Below are 14,393 nucleotides of genomic sequence, written 5' to 3'. Positions count from 1 at the left end.
TTTTGAACAGGTAATAATCTGAAGAGACTGATTATCCATAGTTCCTGACTCTAATTCTGAGTGTTTTGATCCTGTTTGTACACCATCACTGTCCTGATTACTGATGGGGGTAACAGGTTTTGGAAAGGAGCTTGTAGCAATAACTCTGTAAATCCAGCTATTAAAATCGCAAATCTCCCTTTGCTTTGACTGTCTGCAGAAACTCATTTCCTATTTGAATATATTTACTCCGCAATTGAATAATTCCCACTTACACCTTGGAGATTCAGAACAAAGATGCATTTAAAGGTTTAGAAATCCACTGTGAAATGCTCGTTGCTTTGTGCTCTGTAATAAATCACAGTCGGACCAATCACACTTCTAATGCCCAATCTGCTCACTGCCGTGGCACTGGAGATTTCTCCTCACTTGTTTATTCTGTTATGTGAAGGAAAGATTTTCTATATTGTGCGGTGATTTACCAGTCTGTTAATTCCTTCTGCTCACGCCCAGAGTGCTACACATTACTCCCACAGTGTCATCGCATTAAGCCTGTTCGTTGAGACACTGAGGGGTCAGCGGTCAAAGTGAATGAGGCTGATTATAGAACATTGGGCTGGTGGCAGAGCAGATCAATATCCAGGGAATTCTAACCTCTTGTTATTAATAATCTGATTATTGGAAGACAGTGAGCAGGAAAAGCTGAAATCAGGCTCCAGCAATTACAACTGAAAGATTTTTCATTTGTAAAGTATTTTTCTTTCTTATTTTCTATATTGAATCAGAAAATATAATGACATTACCTGTCCGTGTACAAATGCCAGAATCTGCTTGGGGGCAGGAACGTTCTTCACTGAGGCAAGGGAATAATGATCACATTGACCGCAATGGGTCACATATATTACAATATTACAGAGGCGCTCATATTCTTCCTGTCTGTCTCTGGCACATTCAACATTTATAAACCTGTCTCCTCAAAACCAGCCCAACATTCAGTACAAAAGAAAAGTCCTGGAAATCTGAAATAGAAACAGCAAATGCTGGAAATGCTCAGCAGATCAGGCGGCATCTGTGGAGAGAGAAACAGAGTTACAGTTTCAGGTCGATGGCCTCTCATCATTCTAAAAATCACTTAACTCCATTTCTTCCACAGTATTTTGCATCCAGCAGATTGTGCAGCTATTTCTGTAACAAAGAACATGTTTTTTTTATTGTGGACAGCTCATTAGTTTGAATCACGGCCCCCGACCCAGTGATGTGGGGTGGAGTCACTGTGCCATCCCCATCCGACCCCTGGATGCAGCACAGTGCTTCAATCTTTACTTCCTTTGTTTTCTGATCTTGCTGCTCTGATTTGGGATTCACCCACGTGAGTGTAAATTTAACCCTAACCTGTTGTACTGCGGTGAACTGGCCAAGTGGTGGGAGTGTGCGGTGTGGGGTGGGGGAAGGGGGGTGGTGTGCGGGGGATGGGGGGAGTTACATGATATGTGTCATTGTGAGCCTCTTGGGACTAAGAAAGAAAGATTTACATTTCTATTGCGCCTGTCATGACCAACGGACGCCCTAAAGCGCTTTACAGCCAATGAAGTAATTTTGGAGTGTGATCACTGTTGTAATGTAGGAAACACAGCATTCAATTTGTGCACAGCAAGCTCCCACAAACAGTAATGTGATAATGACCAGATAATCTGTTTTAGTGATGTTGATTGAGGGATAAATATTGACCAGGACACCAGGGATAACTCCCCCTGCTCGTCTTCGAAATAATAAGAACATAAGAACATAAGAAATAGGAGCAGGAGTAGGCCATATGGCCCCTCGAGCCTGCTCCGCCATTTAATACGATCATGGCTGATCCGATCATGGACTCAGGTCCACTTCCCTGCCCACTCTCCATAACCCCTTATTCCCTTATCATTTAAGAAACTGTCTATTTCTGTCTTAAATTTATTCAACGTCCCAGCTTCCACAGCTCTCTGAGACAGCGAATTCCACAGATTCACAACCCTCTGAGAGAAGAAATTTCTCCTCATCTCAGTTTTAAATGGGCGGCCCCTTATTCTAAGATCATGCCCTCTAGTTCTAGTCTCCCCCATCATTGGAAACATCCTCTCTGCATCCACCTTGTCAAGTCCCCTCATAATTTTATACGTTTCGATAAAATCATCTTTCATTCTTCTGAACTCCAATGAGTAGAGGCCCAACCCACTCAACCTTTCCTCATAAGTCAACCCACCCCCCAACCCCCCCCAACCCCGGAATCGACCTTGTGAACCGTCTCTGAACTGCCTCCAAAGCAAGTATATCCTTTCTTAAATATGGAAACCAAAACTGCACGCAGTATTCCAGGTGTGGCCTCACCAATACCCTGTACAACTGTAGCAAGATTTCCCTGCTTTTATACTCCACCCCCTTTGCAATAAAGGCCAAGATACCTTTGGCCTTCCTGATCATTTGCTGTACCTGCATAGTAACCTTTTGTGTTTCATGCACAAGTACCCCCAGGTCCCGCTGTACTGCAGCACTTTGCAATCTTTCTCCATTTAAATAATAACTTGCTCTTTGATTTTTTTTCTGCCAACGTGCATGACCTCACACTTTCCAACATTATACTCCATCTGCCAAATTTTTGCCCACTCACTTAGCCTGTCTATATCCTTTTGCAGATTTTTTGTGTTCTCCTCACACATTGCTTTTCCTCCCATCTATGTATCGTCAGCAAACTTGGCTATGTTACACTCAGTCCCTTCTTCCAAGTTGTTAATATAGATTGTAAATAGTTGGGGTCCCAGCATTGATCCCTGCGGTAACCCATTGGTTACTGATTGCCAACCCGAGAATGAACCATTTATCCTTACTCTCTGTTTTCTGTTCGTTAGCCAATCCTCTATCCATGCTAATATATTACCTCCAACCCCGTGAACTTTTATCTTGTGCGGTAACCTTTTATGTGGTACCTTGTTAAATGCCCTCTGGAAGTCCAAATACACCACATCCACTGGTTCCCCTTTATCCACCCTGTTCGTTACATCCTCAAAGAATTCTAGCAAATTTGTCAAACATGTTTTCTCCTTCATAAATCCATGCTGACTCTGCCTGACTGAATTTTGCTTTTTCAAATGTCCTGCTACTGCTTCTTTAATAATGAATTCCAACATCTTCCCAACCACAGATGTTAGGCTAACTGGTCTATAGTTTCCTGCTTTTTGTCTGCCTCCTTTTTTAAATAGGGGCAGTTTTTCAATCTACTGGGACCTCCCCAGAATCCAGGGAATTTTGGTAAATTACAACCAATGCATCCACTATCCCTGCCGCTACTTTTCTTAAGACCCTAGGATGCAAGCCATCAGGTCCAGGGGATTTATACGCCTTTAGTCCCATTATCTTACTGAGTAACACCTCCTTAGTGATTGTGATTGTATTAAGTTTCTCCCCCCTATAGCCCCTTGACTATCCACTGTTGGAATATTACTAATGTCCTCCACCGTAAAGACTCATACAAATTTTTTTTTCGTAGTTTCTGCCAACTCCATGTTCCCCATTACTAGTTCTCCATTCTCGTCCTCTAAGGGACCAACATTTACTCTAGCCACTGTTTTCCTTTTTATATACCTGTAGAAATTATGTCATGGGATCTTTTACGTCTACCTGAGAGGGCAGGTGGGGCATCGGTTTAATGTCTGATGTGAAAGACGACACCTCTGACAGTGCAGCGCTCCCTCAGTACTGCACTGGAGTGTCAGCCTAGATTTTTATGCTCAAGAATCTAGAGTGGGCCTTGAACCCAAAACTTTCTGACTCAGAGTTGAGGGGGCTACCCACTGAGCCACCAGGTGGATCGGGGGGTGTGGGGAGACGGTGTTGTGGGTTGCTCCTCTCTTGTGGCTCTGTGGGCTGCCTGGTCCTGTCTCCTCACTGCTGCCTGGGCAGACATCAGAGGGGCACGAAGGCAGGACATGTTGGGTATTGAATAGTTGCAATTCCTGTAATTGGGTGAGATTTAGCGTAATTTAGCATAATGCTAAATACTGCTTTTAACCAAAATAAAATAATGTGTCACAGTTAAAAAAAATAACCTTTGGAAATAATAGGATGGAAAAGTCCAGAATGTTCCGAGCTGCTGTTTATAGGACACGAGGAAATATCACGATCTTAAAAGTGACAATGGAATTGGGAAGAAGGAGATGTGCTCCCCTAAATAAGCAGAAGTTGGGGGAAAATCTACAAAAATCTGGTCAGGAAGACGACATTTCCTGAGATGTCAACAAAGGGGTTCTAAATGTTGGAAGGCAGGAGGTTGGTTAAAGGCAAGAGGGGTCAGGGTTTGTTGGATTAAAGGCAAGAGGGGCCAGGGACGATGTTGGATTAAAGGCGAGAGGCGTCAGGGACGTTGTTGGATTAAAGGCAAGAGGGATCAGGGACGATGTTGGATTAAAGACGAGAGGCGTCAGGGATGTTGTTGGATTAAAGGTGAGAGGGGTCAGGGATATTGTTGGATTAAAGATGAGAGGGGTGAGGGATGTTGGGACAATTCACGTTGGGCTAGAGATGGAGAGCCAGCAGATTGTTGAGGTGGAAGGCCCAGGATTTGTTGGAGGAGAACGAGCGGGTCTAATGTTAAAGAAACTGGAGTCTTGCTCTCCCTTTGCTCCTGAGCCACATCAAAACCCAAACAATTGGCAAGGCTCGGAGTTAAGCGCGAAGGTGGGGAATCCCGCTTCTCACTGATGTAAACCCTGAGTGGCTCCCGTCCCGTACGATTGGTCACCTAACCGCACCAACAAGATCAGTGAAGGCATTTTATTTGAATCCATTCTGGGGATGTGGGTGTCACTGGCAAGGCCAAAATTTATTGGCCATCCATAGTTGCCCAGGTTTGAGTAACTTGCTGGCCCATTTCAGAGGGCAGTTTCAACCATATTGCTGTGGGTCCGGAGTCAAATATAGGCCAGACCGGGTAAGGACGGCAGATTTCCTTCCCTGAAATACATTAGTGAACCAGATAGGTTTCTACGACAATCCGACAGCCTCATGGACAGAGATAGACAGTTTCTTAACCGATAATGGGATAAGGGGTTATGGGGAGCGGGCAGTGAAGTGGACCCGAGTCCATGATCGGATCAGCCATGATCGTATTAAATGGTGGAGCAGGCTCGAGGGACCGTATGGCCTACTCCTGCTCCTATTTCTTATGTTCTTATGTTCTTATGGTCACTTTTACTGAGACCAGCTTTTTATTTCAAGATTTTGTGTTGTTACTAGTCCAGTAACATAACTGTGGTGTGCAAAATCAAAGCACATGGTATTGGGGATAATGTACTGACGTGGATAGAGAACTGGTTGGCAGACAGGAAGCAGAGAGTCGGGATAAACGGGTCCTTTTCAGAATGGCAGGCAGTGACTAGTGGAGTGCCGCAGGGCTCGGTGCTGGAACCCCAGCTCTTTACAATATATATCAATGATTTGGATGAAGGAATTGAGTGTAATATCTCCAAGTTTGCAGATGACACTAAACTGGGTGGCGGTGTGAGCTGTGAGGGGGATGTTAAGAGGCTTCAGGGTGACTTGGACAGTTTAGGGGAGTGGGCAAATGCTTGGCAGATGCAGTATAGTGTGGATAAATGTGAGGTTATTCACTTTGGTGGCAAAAACGCGAGGACAGAATATTATCTGAATGGCGGCAGATTAGGAAAAGGGGAGGTGCAACGAGACCTGGGTGTCATGGTTCATCAGTCTTTGAAAGTTGGCATACAGGTACAGCAGGCAGTGAAGAAGGCAAACAGTATGTTGGCCTTCATAGCTAGGGGATTTGAGTATAGGAGCAGGGAGGTCTTACTGCAGTTGTACAGGGCTTGGGCCTCACTTGGAATATTGTGTTCAGTTTTGGTCTCCTAATCTGAGGAAGGACGTTCTTGCTATTGAGGAAGTGCAGTGAAGGTTCACCAGACTGATTCCTGGGATGACAGGACTGACATATGAGGAGAGACTGGATCAACTGGGCCTTTATACATTGGAGTTTAGAAAGATGAGAGGGGATCTCATTAAAACATATAAGATTCTGACGGGACGGGACAGGTTAGATGCAGGAAGAATGTTCCTGATGTTGGGGAAGTCCAGAACCAGTGGACACAGTCTTAGAATAAGTGGTAGGCCATTTAGGACTGAGATGAGGAGAAACTTCTTCACTCAGAGAGTTGTTAACCTGTGGAATTCCCTGCCGCAGGAGTTGTTCATGCCAGTTCATTGGATATATTCAAAAGGGAGTTAGATATAGCCCTTACGGCTAAAGGGATCAAGGGGTATGGAGAGAAAGCAGGAAAGGGGTACTGAGGGAATGATCAGCCATGATCTTATTGAATGGTGGTGCAGGCTCGAAGGGCCGAATGGCCTACTCCTGTACCTATTTTCTATGTTTCTATGTTTCTGTACTCTCACACAGAGCACCTTGGCTACCTAACTGCACTCTCACACCGGGCACCTTGGCTCAGATCAGCGGGTCCAGTTCAAATCTTCAATCCCTAAACCATCCTTAAATGGCTCTGAATTGTAAGAACTTAAGAACAAAAGAAATAGGAGCAGGAATAGGTCATTTGGCCCCTCGAGCCTGCTCCGCCATTCAATAAGATCATGGCTGATCTGACCTTGGCCTCAACTCCACTTCCCTGTCCATTCCCCATAACCCTTGACTCCCTTATTGTTCAAAATCCTGCAGCAAAATTCTGTAGCAAAACCCAACTTCTCACTCCCCCAGTGAGATGTGGCTTGTCCACTGCAGTCCCACCGTGTGTGAATCGCTCCCCGCCATTACTAGGCTCTGCGTGCTGCCACTGTATCTCTGCTGTACGGGAGAATGGGTACCATCTCCCATAGATGAGCAGAGGCCAGAGGTGGTCTGTTAGTGTGTCCCATCTCTCACCAAGGCCAATGTCAAATGCAAGACCCAGCCTGAAGAATGTGAGACTGGAACAACGGTCAGGATTTGAATCGGGTGACGCTGCACATGTAAAGAATACTATCGGATGTGATAAGGAGACTGTCCTGTGTTGGCTAGGCCTGAGCAGTGCTCCCTGGAGAAAGCACAGACCGAGTCTGGGTGCCTTGGAGCACAACGAAGATGTTCAGTAGCACTGAGTCACTGGGCTCAAATCAGGACTCGTCAAATGGTCTCCTGCTATTAAGGAACATTCATATTTCCCCGAGGAACCCAAGAAAATTGAATAATGGATCGCGTGAAGCAGCCCTTTCACACGCTAAACCTAACATGGGAGCTTGAAGAAATTACACCCTATACCCCTCCCTATTTCTGTAACCTCCTCCAGCCCCTACACCCCTCCCTATCTCTGTAACCTCCTACAGCTCCACACCACTCCCTATCCCTGTAACCTCCCACACCCCTCCCTATCTTTGTAACCTCCTCCAGCCCCTACACCCCTCACTATCTCTGTAACCTCCTCCAGCCCCACACCCTCCCCATCTCTGTACCCTCCTTCAGACTCTATCTCACTCTGTCTCTCTATCGCTCTATCTATCCCTCTCTCCAGATTGAACATGACCACTGAATGGTGTAACTGATCACCGCAGGCGTTTTGACACAGCAGAAGTGTTCCTATTTCTCCAAGTGTTGAGCTAACCCTGTGTAAAGTGATGAATTTGCAGCCTCTCTAACACCACACATGGATGTATGTTGATGGTTCTTTGGCAGATTCCCCTGCCGGGGATTGGATTACTCCCGCAGTCACAATGTTCTAGGCCGGTGTGCCAGGCCAGATCTAGTCAGAGCGGACTCTCTCCAGTCATCTGCTCCCAATGGCACTTCAATAATTGCCTCCCGAAAGACCTTGGACATCACTCCTCCTGTCGACCCGCCTTCACATATATTCCCTGTGTCTTAAAAAACTGTGTAATAAAGTATGACTTAGTACACACAGTGAGGCAGCATTGTCATTGATACAGGATTTGCAAAGGCAATTGATGACAAATCTCAGCGAGTTAATGCACAATAAATCCGAGCAAACTACTGATTCATTTTTACTTACATGGGGCAGAGAGAAAGAAGAAAGGAGCCTTTGACAGATCGGGTTGGTAACAGGTCAATGTGTGGGGACAGAGGAAAAAGAACAGGCTTCAGGGCTAGATCCAAACAGACAGCAACTGTCAGTCATCCTGATTGATGGGAGGAGGTGTTCCTCCGAGCGTGAGTGTCAGTGCTTTGTGTTTGAGAGGGAGACACAGGGACATAGGAACAGGAGGAAGCCATTCAGCCCCTCGAGCCTGTTCCGCCATTCAATGAGATCAGGGCTGATTTGCGACCTAACACCGTAGACCCACCTTTGTCCCGTATCCTTTAATACCTTCAGTTAACAAAAAGCCGGTCGATGATCAGGGCCTCTAATGCCTAATAAAACAGTGTGGAGACAACGCAACTGAACCATTTCCAGGTGTATTTCTGGTGATCTGAGGAGATGGACTGACGAAAGCTGTGACCCCCTCATGTGTTGGTGTGCTGGGACTACGGGACTACGGGTACGTTGCTTTGTATTTGTTTGCACTTGCATCTGAGCATTGTCGGACAGTTTTTGGCCATTAGCCAAAGATATACACATGTGTAGAAATATATTCACCTCTCACATCTCACCGTGGAAAAGATAGAAGCAGGTTTTAGGATAGAAAGAAATAGCTCTACATTTCTATAGCGCCTTTCACCACCTCAGGACGTCCCAAAGCGCCTCACAGCCAATTAATTATATTTGAAGTGTAATCATTGTTGTGTTGTAGACAGATGGATACGGTCTGTTTTTTTATTTGTTCCTGGGATGTGGGCGTCGCTGGCAAGGCCAGCATTTATTGCCCATCCCTAATTGCCCCTTGAGAAGGTGGTGGTGAGCCCCCTTCTTGAACTGCTGCAGTCTGTGTGGTGAAGGTGCTCCCACCGTGCTGTTAGGGAGGGAGTTCCAGGATTTTGACCAAGCGATAATGAAGGAACGGCCGATATATTTCCAAGTCAGGATGGTGTGTGACTTGAGGGGAACATGGAGGTGGTGGTGTTCCCATGCGCCTGCTGCCCTTGTTCTTCTAGGTGGTAGAGGCCGTGGGTTTGGGAGGTGCTGCCGAAGAAGCCTTGGTGAGTTGCTGCAACGCATCTTGTAGACGGTACACACTGCAGCCACGGTGCGCCGGTGGTGGAGGGAGTGAATGTTTAAGGTAGTGGACGGGGTGCCGATCAAGCGGGCTGCTTTGTCCTGGATGGTGCCTGGTGACCATGGGACTGGCCTAACAGCCCCTCGTAGCTAATAGAGAAAATTGGATTCACTCTGATTTGTGAACTGGAACTAGGAAAGCGATCATGAAATCTGCTGGATTGTTGTAAAACCCCGCCCACTGGTTCACTAATGCCCCTCGGGGCAAATCGAGCTGGACCGTGGAACTCACATCCCAAAAACAAATGCGGTGCTCAATGTGTGCACAGCAAGATCCCACAAACTGTCATGAGCTGAAGGGTCTGTTATTGGTGATGTTGATTGAGTGATAAATATTGCCCAGGCCATCGAGGAGAACTCCCCTGTTCTTCTTTGAAATAGTGGCCGTGTGATCTTTAACATCTTTTTTTATTCTACAAAAGCAGATTGGAAAGTTCCCTTCACTCCATAGTTCTCTCTATGTGTACATGAATGTGTTAAAACTGCAGACAGTGGCGGGCTTACACTGCCTGTCTACATTGCTTTGCGAATCAGTGGAGTGTGCACTGATATATTCTGGGGGACGTGTCCAGTGTTGTCTGGTGATGTACCGGTGCAGTTCTCTCACTCTCTGCCCTGCACTGATGCCGTGAGCAGGCGATGGGGACTGAGGGTGTCAGCGGGGATCTTTGTATCACCCAGGGCTCTGCACAAAGCTGAGGCACAGAATGCGAAACAGATCTGGCAACTGATAGTTGGATTGAGTAGTGATGAAGAGAGAGGTGAGTGTGGGGATTGAGGGAGGAGGTGTATGTGGAGGGGCTGGGGATTGATGGGGAGGTGGGGGGTCAGTGAGGAGGGACTGGGGGGGGCTGGGAATTGAGGGAGGGGGCAGTGAGGTGAGTGTTTGTGTTCTGGGTCTCTGGGGATGGGGAGGTGGGGGGGGTGAGTGTGGCTGGGCTGAGATTGAATGATGAGGAGGGGGATTGAAGAGGTGGGGGTTTGGGCTCTGGGGATGGGAAGGTGAGGTGAGTGTTTCTGGTCAGGGAGTTGAGGGAGGGATGTTTGGATTCTGGGCAAGGAGCGGGACCTGGTCCCACTTTCAGAAACTCCAGCGAGCTGAGCTTTGTTGAACGAGTTGCTCGGAACATTTTTTTCTTTTAGTGAGATGGGAAATGTGAGATGTTGCAGGTTTGGTGGGTTTGGTCGTCAATCCGCGGGAGATTGTTGGAGTCCAACATCTGGGGCTGGGGGCAGATGTGGGGGGGGTCAACGGGTTCCGCACTTCTTCCGCTCCGGGATTTAAATAGAATCCACGGAATCCCAAAATATCCGTCCGGCGGCTCGGTCCCGGGACCGGAGCAAATCCCCGAGCTATGTGAACACGCCCCGTGTCCCAGTGTAGACCCAGCAGATCGGGAGAGGGAGAAGGTGAGGGAGAGGGAGAGGGTGAGGGAGAGGGTGAGGGAGAGAGTGAGGGAGAGAGTGAGGGAGAGGGAGCAGGTGAGGGAGAGGGTGAGGGAGAGGGTGAGGGAGAGAGTGAAGGAGAGAGTGAGGGAGAGGGAGCGGGTGAGAGAGAGGGTAAGGGTGAGGGAGAGGGTGAGGGAGAGGGAGAGAGTGAGGGAGAGGGTGAGGGAGAGGGTGAGGGAGAGGGTGAGGGAGAGGGTGAGGGTGAGGAAGAATGTGAGGGAGAATGAGGGAGAGCGGGTGGGTGAGGGAGAGAGAGGGAGAAGGATCGAGAGAGGGTGAGGGGTTAGGAGAGGGGTCCGGAGAGGGTGAGGGAGAGGGGTTGGGTGAGGGTGAGGGGTCGGGAGAGGGCTCGGTGGAGGGAGAGGATGAGGGAGAGGGAGGGGTCGGGAGAGGGAGAAGGTGAAGGAGAGGGTGAGGGAGAGGGAGAGTAGTGGGGATAGGGTGAGGGTGAGGGAGAAGGGTCGGGTGAGGGTGAGGGGTCGGGAGAGGGGTCGGGAGAGGGCTCGGTGGAGGGAGAGGATGAGGGTGAGGGAGGGGTCGGGAGAGGGAGAAGGTGAAGGAGAGGGTGAGGGCGAGGGAGAGTAGTGGGGATAGGGTGAGGGAGAGGGGTCGGGTGAGGGTGAGGGGCTGCCATTCACCTTTATTTAGCACCAATTGTAATTTCTCAATCATCTATTTTGATCTATTTAATCTGTGGAGGATATTGTGTGAATGGTCCTGGCTCTGATTGGGAGCCCACAGTTACCAGGGTCACTGATCGGGTGTGATATTTTCTTTCAGGGCAGATTGCAGCCGCGATGTAACATTTAAAGCATGGAGTGCTCCTGGAAAACGATCCTTCTCCTGGTCTGTGCTTCGTTAGGGATTCAGTACACGGCCATCCGATCCCTAACCGCCACCATCACCTCCCACTGCCCCGGCACCGAGACTGGGACACACTGCCACTCACAGCGGAGAGGTAACATGTGGGAATGGGGCTGTGGGGAGTGAGGAGTGGGGCTGTGGGGAGTGAGGAGTGGGGCTGTGGGGAGTGAGGCTGTGGAGAGTGGGGGAGTGGGGAGTGGGGCTGTGTGGAGTGGGGCTGTGGGGAGTGGGGGAGTGGGGAGTGAGGAGTGGGGCTGTGTGGAGTGGGGCTGTGGGGAGTGGGGGAGTGGAGAGTGAGGAATGGGGCTGTGGGGAGTGAGGCTGTGGGGAGTGGGGGAGTGGGGGAGTGGGGAGTGCGGCTGTGGGGAGTGGGGAGTGGGGCTGTGGGGAGTGGGGGAATGGGGAGTGAGGCTGTGGGGAGTGGGGAGTAGGGCTGTGGGAGTGGGGCTGTGGGGAGTGGGGCTGTGGGGAGTGGGGGAGTGGGGAGTGAGGCTGTGGGGAGTGGGGGAGTGGGGAGTGGGGGAGTGGGGAGTGAGGCTGTGGGGAGTGGGGAGTAGGGCTGTGGGAGTGGGGCTATGGGGAGTGGGGGAGTGGGGAGTGAGGCTGTGGGGCTGTGGAGGAGTGGGGCTGTGGGGAGTGGGGAGTGAGGCTGTGGGGAGTGGGGCTGTGGGGAGTGGGGAGTGGGGAGTGGGGAGTGGGGAATGGGGAATGGGGAGTGGGGAATGGGGTGAGGGGCTGTATGGAGTAGGGAATGGGGAGTGGGGCTGTGGGGAGTGGGGAGTCGGGCTGTGGGGAATGGGGAGTGGGGAATGGGGAATGGGGAATGGGGTGAGGGGCTGTATGGAGTGGGGAGTGGGGCTGTGGGGAGTGGGGATTTGGGGATTTGGGAAGTGGGGGAGTGGGAGAGTGGGGGTGTGGGGCGTGGGGATTTGGGAATTGGGGGAGTGGGGGTGTGGGGTTGTGGGGAGTGAGGCTGTGAGGTGAGACAATGGGAGTGTGTGGGAGTGGGTGGAGCTGTAGGGTTGTGGGGAGTGGCAGTGGCTCTGAATGAGGTTGGTGCTCACAGTTCTCTCTACATTAACTAGCTCGGGCTGAATCTCGGGCTGTGTTAGATACAATAATTTCCTAGGTGGACTGGGCAGATATTTCTGATTGAGAAGATCAGGCTATGAGTTACAGGTTAAGTGAGGTCAGGTATCCAATCAAAATAATTAGATTAGTCACGGATCAGTGTTAACAAATATGGGCCATGGATGAAATTTGCTGAACATGTGGAGCTGGGGAGTTAAACATAGTTAGTCCCTGACCAAGTGTAACAGTAGATTAAACTGCCGACCTTGTACAATCCTGCTTCATAAAGTTGCCTTTAACTGTTATGGTAATCACTTGCTTGAAGCTCGACTTTCTAAGTATAAATTTTTAAGCAGTGAGTGAATTATTGTGATCTGCAACGCACTGCCAGAAAAGGCGGTGGAAGCAGATTCTCATTAGTAAGTTTCAAAAGGGATTCGATATCATAATGCATCGAATCCTACAGCATTCGGCCCATCCTGCCTGTGCCAGCTCTTTGAAAGAGCTATCCAATTATTCCCACTCTCTGCTCATAGAATCATAGAAATGTACAGCACGGAAGGAGGCCATTCGGCCCATCGTGTTCGCACCGACCAAGAGCTACCCAGCCTAATCCCACTTTCCAGCTCTAGGTCCGTAGCCTGTAGGTTGCGGCACTTCAAGTGCACATCCAAGTACTTTTTAAATGTGGTGAGGGTTTCTGCCTCTACCACCCTTTCAGGCAGTGAGTTCCAGACCCCCACCACCCTCTGGGTGAAAAAGTTCCCCTCAAATCCCTTTTAAACCTCCTACCAGTTACTTTAAATCTATGCCTCCTGGTTGTTAACCCCTCTGCTAAGGGAAATAGGTCCTTCCAATAGCTCTTTCCCCATAGCCCTGCAAATTTCTTCTGTTCTGTTCCTGAGGAAAAAGGTCAATTTTTAGAGTTTTCCGCCATAACTACAAGCTCTCGTTCCTGGTGTCATTCCAGTGAATCTTCACTCTGCACTTTCCCATTGGTTCGGTGTAGCTCGGGGCCCCATCCGTTTCCTGCAGTCGGTTTCACTTCACTTGTATCAATTTAGAAGGCTAAGGGGAGATCTACTTAGAAACATAGAAACATAGAAATTTACAGCGCAGAGGGAGGCCATTCCGGCCCATCGTTTCCGCGTCGGCCGACAAAGAGCCACACGGCCCTTGGTCAGCAGCCCTAAAGGTTACATATAAACCTATGAACAATGACGGAAAGGCAAAGAGCACCCAGCCCAACCAATCCGCCTCACCACAACTGCGACACCCCTTATACTGAAACATTCTACACTCCACCCCAACCGCAGCCATATGATCTCCTGGGAGAGGTAAAAACCAGATAAAAACCCAGGCCAATTTAGGGAGAAAAAGTCTGGGAAAATTCCTCTCCGACCCATCCCGACGATCGACACTAGTCCAGGAGATCACCCTGGCCATATTCTATTCTCTGCAGTACTTGCCAATTATATCTGCACCGTCCAACAAAAGGTCATCCAATCTAATCCCAATTACCAGCTCTTGGTCTGTGACCCTGCAGGTTACTGCACTTTAAGTGCCCATCCAACCATTTCTTAAAAGTGGTGAGAGTTTCTGCATTCACCACTCTTCCAGGCAGCGAGTTCTAGATCCCCACAACCCTCTGCGTAAAGAAGCCTCCCTCCCCCCCAAATCCTTTCTAAACCTTCCACCAACCACCTTAAAACTATTCCCCCTCGTAATAGACCCCTCCACCAATGGAAATAGATCCTTACTATCCATTATGTCCAGGCCCCTCAATATTTTGTACACCTCGATGAGATCTCCTCTCAACCTTGTGGTGTT

The 14,393-nt window shown here is 49.0% G+C and overlaps 1 protein-coding gene across 1 annotated transcript in view; it reads left to right on the top strand.

Annotated features, from left to right (window-relative positions):
- The window catches only part of LOC139281400 (carbohydrate sulfotransferase 1), a 38,966-nt gene that overhangs the window by 5,852 nt on the left and 18,721 nt on the right, over nucleotides 1-14,393 (top strand). Inside the window, exon 2 of the mRNA XM_070901559.1 lies at nucleotides 11,409-11,586. Within this exon, the coding sequence (XP_070757660.1) occupies nucleotides 11,442-11,586 (145 nt within the window). The 5' untranslated portion in view covers nucleotides 11,409-11,441. The remainder of the gene's footprint in view (nucleotides 1-11,408; nucleotides 11,587-14,393) is intronic.

The sequence above is a fragment of the Pristiophorus japonicus genome, chromosome 15 (assembly GCF_044704955.1).
Source record: "Pristiophorus japonicus isolate sPriJap1 chromosome 15, sPriJap1.hap1, whole genome shotgun sequence".
NCBI classification, from domain to species: Eukaryota; Metazoa; Chordata; class Chondrichthyes; family Pristiophoridae; genus Pristiophorus; species Pristiophorus japonicus.
The sequence above is the reverse complement of the archived record's forward strand: the minus strand, read 5'-3'. Positions and strand labels throughout refer to the sequence as shown.